Source organism: Atractosteus spatula, chromosome 22 (genome assembly GCF_055471065.1).
Source record: "Atractosteus spatula isolate fAtrSpa1 chromosome 22, fAtrSpa1.hap1, whole genome shotgun sequence".
Lineage (NCBI taxonomy): Eukaryota > Metazoa > Chordata > Actinopteri > Semionotiformes > Lepisosteidae > Atractosteus > Atractosteus spatula.
This window is the reverse complement of record NC_142727.1, coordinates 9,270,357-9,276,451: the sequence shown is the minus strand read 5'-3', so window position 1 is coordinate 9,276,451 and position 6,095 is coordinate 9,270,357. Positions and strand designations below refer to the sequence as shown.

The 6,095-nt window shown below is 48.7% G+C and overlaps 1 protein-coding gene across 2 annotated transcripts in view; it reads left to right on the top strand.

The window, feature by feature from the left end:
- Nucleotides 1-671: 671 nt before the first annotated feature.
- The window catches only part of ets1 (ETS proto-oncogene 1, transcription factor), a 32,013-nt gene continuing 26,589 nt past the window's right edge, over nucleotides 672-6,095 (top strand). Inside the window, exon 1 of one of the 2 annotated variants that reach the window (XM_088939519.1) lies at nucleotides 672-1,048. In XM_088939519.1, the coding sequence (XP_088795645.1) occupies nucleotides 988-1,048 (61 nt within the window). In that variant the 5' untranslated portion in view covers nucleotides 672-987. The remainder of the gene's footprint in view (nucleotides 1,049-6,095) is intronic. The other variant, XM_088939518.1, reaches the window with a different exon arrangement.

The following is a 6,095-nucleotide window of genomic DNA, read 5'->3' as shown; positions in this document are numbered from 1 at the left end:
CTGCCAGTTGTGAGTTGCAGAGTGATATGGCTGCTGGCTATAGATATATATCCCATCTGCCCAGATCCGTTGCACACTCTCTCCGCATTTTTAAAAAAGTGCTCAAAGATCTCTCTTTTAGCTCAAGCTTTCATTGTGTACATTTATTTTATTCTCGGTTTTGTGTAGTCGAAATCCGCCGGGATCTTTACCTCACGGTTTTCTTTTAACTTCTGTTCTGCGTCACATATGACTACTGTAAAGAGCTATGCCGTGTGGAGAAGTGCACACAAGCAAAAACTGCATTTCTATTTTTTTTTCCAGGAGCCTACACACCCAAAAAGTCCTAGTTCCTTTTCTTTCGGTTCTGCCACTTTTTTTTTGACAGTACCAAGCTCAGCTTTCACAATAGCTCGGATTAAAAAAAAACAACAACCAACAACCGTTCCCACCACTAATTAGCTGATTTCTCATCGTTTTTAAAATAGGTGACGGCCCCGACGGAACTGAGTAATTTGCAACAGATATGTCTGTGGCACGGTTTTTCACGAAGTCCCGCGGGGCTGAAAGATATGTTACTGTCAATGAGTCCTGTAAGCGAGAGACCAGGCAAGAACACGATTGAACTCTTAAAGCGCTGACTTGAAACGCCGCCCCTTACTGTGACATACGGACTCGGAACCAGCCTCTTCACAGCGAGAGAAACAGAGAGAGAAACGCCCTGAGGAAGGTAGAGGGAGCGAGCGAGTGAGTGAGTGCGAAAGAGAGTGAGGGAGAAGACAGTTTCAACGGGAGACAAATCTGTGGAGAGAGAGAGAAAAAAAGACAGATTAAAGGTGGGCGGGAAGAAGAGAGAGAGAGAAGAAGGGAAAAAAAAGAAAAACGGTGTGCAAGATCGATAGACGCAAAGAAGTTTTCTGGATCGCAAGAAAAGAAATTGAAGAAAGGTGTTCGGGACTTTTGCAAAGAGAAAAAATACCGTTATCAGAGCTATATGATCAAACAAATATGACGGCAGCTGTTGACATGAAACCGACGTTAACCATCATAAAGACTGAGAAAATGGAAGGTAAGTTTTGCGGTGTTTTTTTTTCCTCCAAATTGTACGAATAAAACAAAAGGACGCAGAAGAATACAGTATTGTCATTCATTTTGCCCTTTTTTATTCTCGTCGCCTGCTCGGTGCATCTACCCGAACCCCTGGCTGCATCTCTCCCAGGCTGAACTTGCAAACAGCCGCTGAGCGCAGTTTGCAAAATGTGTTTTTTTTGTTTGAATGTGTGGGCTGAGAAGTGTTTCATTTTTAATGTGTTACAACGGTACGCTCGAGGCTGGCTTTCATTTAAGAGTTCAGCTTGTCCCGCAAGACCCAAAGGGCAAGCAAAATTTGCCTCGCACAGGCTGAACTCTTAAACAAGTCAGCTTGCAGACGGTAAACTTGAAGAACGAGCGCTTCTCTGGGGGTGGGCTATTTCTAACATTAAAACCACGGACCGCGACTCTGTGGCGGACGCTGAGAAGTTAATTCTGAGGACTGATAGGGGACCATTTTCTTGGGTTGGCCTTCGCTGTGGATACTGCCATGGGAGTGAGATAGGCAGTCTTCGAGTCAGATGGAGTTTGCCAGCTTCCAGACTTTTGAAACTCATGAGCGACACGACCCGATGCCGTTTATACATTTTTTTTTAGTAAACAGAAGCCGCTCAGCACGCACGCATTTTATCCTGATTTTTTTTTTCTCCTTTAGTTTCTGATTTAGTATTTGTTTGTGCTGTTTCGTGTAGCACTTCAGGACACTTAGAATTAAGTTCGGCTCAGAACTGTCACACCTTTTCAGGTCTATGGTTCTAGAGAAAGGCAAGCAGTCTGCCTGCTGTTGCTGCAAAAAGGACTAACACGACTTCATCGTTTGTTATGCACGTAAACGTCTCTTTTTTTTTTCTGAAAGCGCAAGAAAAAAAAAACTTCCTGGGTACCAGTGCCTACCGCTTATATCAGCCTTACCCAGATAATTAGCGACCCTTTCACACTTGCGTCAACTATCAGTGTAGTTTGTTTAAACTAACGTTGACTTTAATTAGTAAGACTTTTGATTTTTTTTAAGTTTATAAGTGCATTAAAATGTTTTTAAGGAACACTTCCTGATGAAGGTTCTTCATAAGATTTGATTTCTTAAATTCATAACTCCGACTCTGACCGAACTCAGGAAAGACAGTTTCTGGTCCTCACTGTGTCAAGATGCCTTGTTCTAAGTGGTAACATCTTTACCCATTCAGGCTCTCTGAAAGCATGTTTTTTTTTTTCGAGTGGATGCTCTGTCAAAGAAGTTACCAGAAAATGCCTCATTAATAATAAAATCGTTACTATTATTAACAAGACGATGCAAACCTTTCAGCTAAGTTACAGCATCTATGAGCCACGTCTTTCTGAAGACAATTCAAAGCCAGACTTGTCTGTATCCGAAACCGTGATCCCACATTCCAGCTTTTCCGAGCTTCCCTCACAGGGAACCCTGTCAGTATCCTGTCATTCCTAGATCCGAATGCCTTTGGATGAGGCTACGCGCAGCGTGACTCACGTCCAGAACTGGGGATCACCTAGGCAGAACTGACACGTTTGGCTTCTGTCAGGAACTTTGAAAAACACCGCTTGTAAAGAGCGGTCAGGCGCGGAGCCCTTACGTTCAGGAACAATGTCTCCAGCGCTCCTTGGGGGTCACCTTCTCGTAGTGACCCTCTTTCTGCTGCTGTGGGAGCTGATGTAGGGGCCAGGCAGCGAGTGAGTGAGGAGAGAGTGTGTGAGCCAGTGTGCCTCTTGTCTGAGCTACTCTGGTGGGGTTCAGGGCCGTGTAGTAGGACCAGGGTGTCCCTGTCTGAGTCACTGGTGGGGTTCGGGGCCGTGTAGTAGGACCAGGGTGTCCCTGTCTAAGTGACTCTGATGGGGTTCGGGGCCGTGCAGTAGGACCAGGGTGTCCCTGTCTGAGTGACTGGTGGGGATCGGGGCTGTGCAGTAGGACCAGGGTGTCCCTGTCTGAGGGACTCTGATGGGGATCGGGGCTGTGCAGTAGGACCAGGGTGTCCCTGTCTGAGTGACTGGTGGGGATCGGGGCTGTGCAGTAGGACCAGGGTGTCCCTGTCTGAGTGACTCTGGTGGGGTTCGGGGCTGTGTAGTAGGACCAGGGTGTCCCTGTCTGAGTGACTGGTGGGGATCGGGGCTGTGCAGTAGGACCAGGGTGTCCCTGTCTGAGGGACTCTGATGGGGTTCGGGGCTGTGCAGTAGGACCAGGGTGTCCCTGTCTGAGTGACTGGTGGGGATCGGGGCTGTGCAGTAGGACCAGGGTGTCCCTGTCTGAGTGACTGATGGGGATCGGGGCTGTGCAGTAGGACCAGGGTGTCCCTGTCTGAGTGACTGGTGGGGATCGGGGCTGTGCAGTAGGACCAGGGTGTCCCTGTCTGAGTGACTCTGGTGGGGTTCGGGGCTGTGTAGTAGGACCAGGGTGTCCCTGTCTGAGTGACTCTGGTGGGGTTCAGGGCTGTGCAGTAGGACCAGGGTGTCCCTGTCTGAGGGACTCTGGTGGGGTTTCGGGGCTGTGCAGTAGGACCAGGGTGTCCCTGTCTGAGTGACTCTGGTGGGGTTCGGGGCTGTGCAGTAGGACCAGGGTGTCCCTGTCTGAGTGACTGGTGGGGATCGGGGCCGTGCAGTAGGACCAGGGTGTCCCTGTCTGAGTGACTCTGGTGGGGATCGGGGCCGTGCAGTAGGACCAGGGTGTCCCTGTCTGAGTGACTGGTGGGGATCGGGGCTGTGCAGTAGGACCAGGGTGTCCCTGTCTGAGTGACTGATGGGGATCGGGGCTGTGCAGTAGGACCAGGGTGTCCCTGTCTGAGGGACTCTGATGGGGATCGGGGCTGTGCAGTAGGACCAGGGTGTCCCTGTCTGAGGGACTCTGATGGGGATCGGGGCTGTGCAGTAGGACCAGGGTGTCCCTGTCTGAGGGACTGGTGGGGATCGGGGCTGTGCAGTAGGACCAGGGTGTCCCTGTCTGAGTGACTGATGGGGATCGGGGCTGTGCAGTAGGACCAGGGTGTCCCTGTCTGAGTGACTGGTGGGGATCGGGGCTGTGCAGTAGGACCAGGGTGTCCCTGTCTGAGGGACTCTGATGGGGATCGGGGCTGTGCAGTAGGACAGAGAGGTCAAGTGCTGTATTGTCTGCTTGCGGGACAGGAAATGCCCATGTTGGCTTCCTGTTCATTGCTCCTTCCATTGTGACCGAAATCGTTCACATTCAGAGGGGCAGTAAGACTTGGGCTCGGAGTGGCGGGGGGTTTCGGAAGTGCCGCGCTTGTCGGAGAGATGGCTTTCGGCGACGGATGGCTGACAAACCGTCGTCCCCCGGAGGGCCGCGGCCACAAGCCAACAAGCTCGGCAGGAAGCATCCCGAGAGGAAGCCCTTCTGACACCGGTCTGCACAGACTGCAGAGCGGATCAGCTGGGCCCACACGCGAGATCACACCGGTGTAACTTGCAACGCTCCAGCTTGGCTGCATAAACTACTCGACAGCAAAAAAACAAAAAGCAGACTCCAAACGCGCTGACAGGAGCAGCTCGGTTGATGAAACTGCACGCTATTTTGCAAAATCCTTTCGCAACGCACTTTTTCTCACAAAAAGCCGTGCTGCCACCAGGTAGGTGTTCGGCTGCAGCCTCACACGAGCTTTTTCCTATCAGTGTGGCTTTGTATCTGACAAAACCCAACACAGGGTCTTCATGACAGCTCATGACTGGTCTCCCATAATATCCACTCGAAACACAAAGTCAGGGGATGTGGAGTGGTTTGTCTCAACTTAAGATGTTGATGTCTTGCATATACCCACAAGCTACTGGCTTGTGGCTGTGGATAGGAAACTGCAAAAAAAGGAAGGGTGTACAAATTTGACTGTTTTGATAACAAATCGACAACTCTTTATTTTTATACCAAATGTCTGAGGTACACCATAAAACGTCAGCACTGAATAACAAAACATTATTCAAGTGGTTAAGTACGGTCAAATTAAAAAGCCACAGTATTAATAAATGTCCCCTTACCATCACAGACCTCTGTTTTCAGCATGTGCACAGTAGCACGCTTTTCTTTGCAATGCTATGTGTGTAGGAAATGGTATTCACGGACATTAACGCGATCGGCACAGATTATGGATATCATCAACCAGACACGGGAGCTTTTTCACATAAAGGATAAATGGGCACGTTAGCTGTAGAGTAGCCTTTAGCAGAGTTTTTAAAGCATGCTTGTGCCACGCTAACTGGGATGCTGGTATTTTGGCTTTCTGCCACTAAGACAAAAAATTGCCCCCGGCCCCTTCTTTTCTCCTATTCCTCTACTTTCCAGCATTGTGACCGGACACTTTCGGAGAAGTACTGGGTACATGTGTTATGTTGCATAACTCCCAAAGTGTACAAAACCACATATCAATCATAACAAAGTGTTATTGAAGGTTATGCCAACGCAGAGGTATATATGTTTCAAAAGGATATTTAATGGTGACGTCAGGTAAGACTGTGATAAGATCTAACTTCTTTGCTTCAGTTGGTGTTTTGTCAGTTTAGTTTGGCTGGGCACATGTGTGCAGGTTGTTCAGAAGACCCGAGAGTTAACTGGAATGTGTGGTCCAGTGATCTTATTTTTCAGAAAAAAATTAGAAGGATAGTCAAGTTATTAGACTTTCCAAGCTAAGCTCTTGAAAGGCAATGGTTATACTTTGCAGGGAGACAGGAGGAACGTGCTTTCATAACCCCTCTGTTCTCTTATTCACCATCCAGCAGTTCATTGTCACTAGTATATGTAGCTTCTGGTCATGTGCAAATTCCCACCTCCTCTGTGTGTCTGTCAAAGGATATCACAGTGTGAGGCACAGGAGTGAGAGCAGCTCAAGAACCGTGATTTCAAACATCACTCAGCCTCACAGTGAACTACTGCAAGAAAAGGTATATGTGGTTGATTACCAACATAGTGTTTAAATGGTAAATGCGTTTCTGCACTATGGAAGTGAGTGGCTGTCCTTGAGGATCAGGGTTCATCAAGGACTGAGTGCAGTTTACCAAAGAGCTTTCCTTAAGTG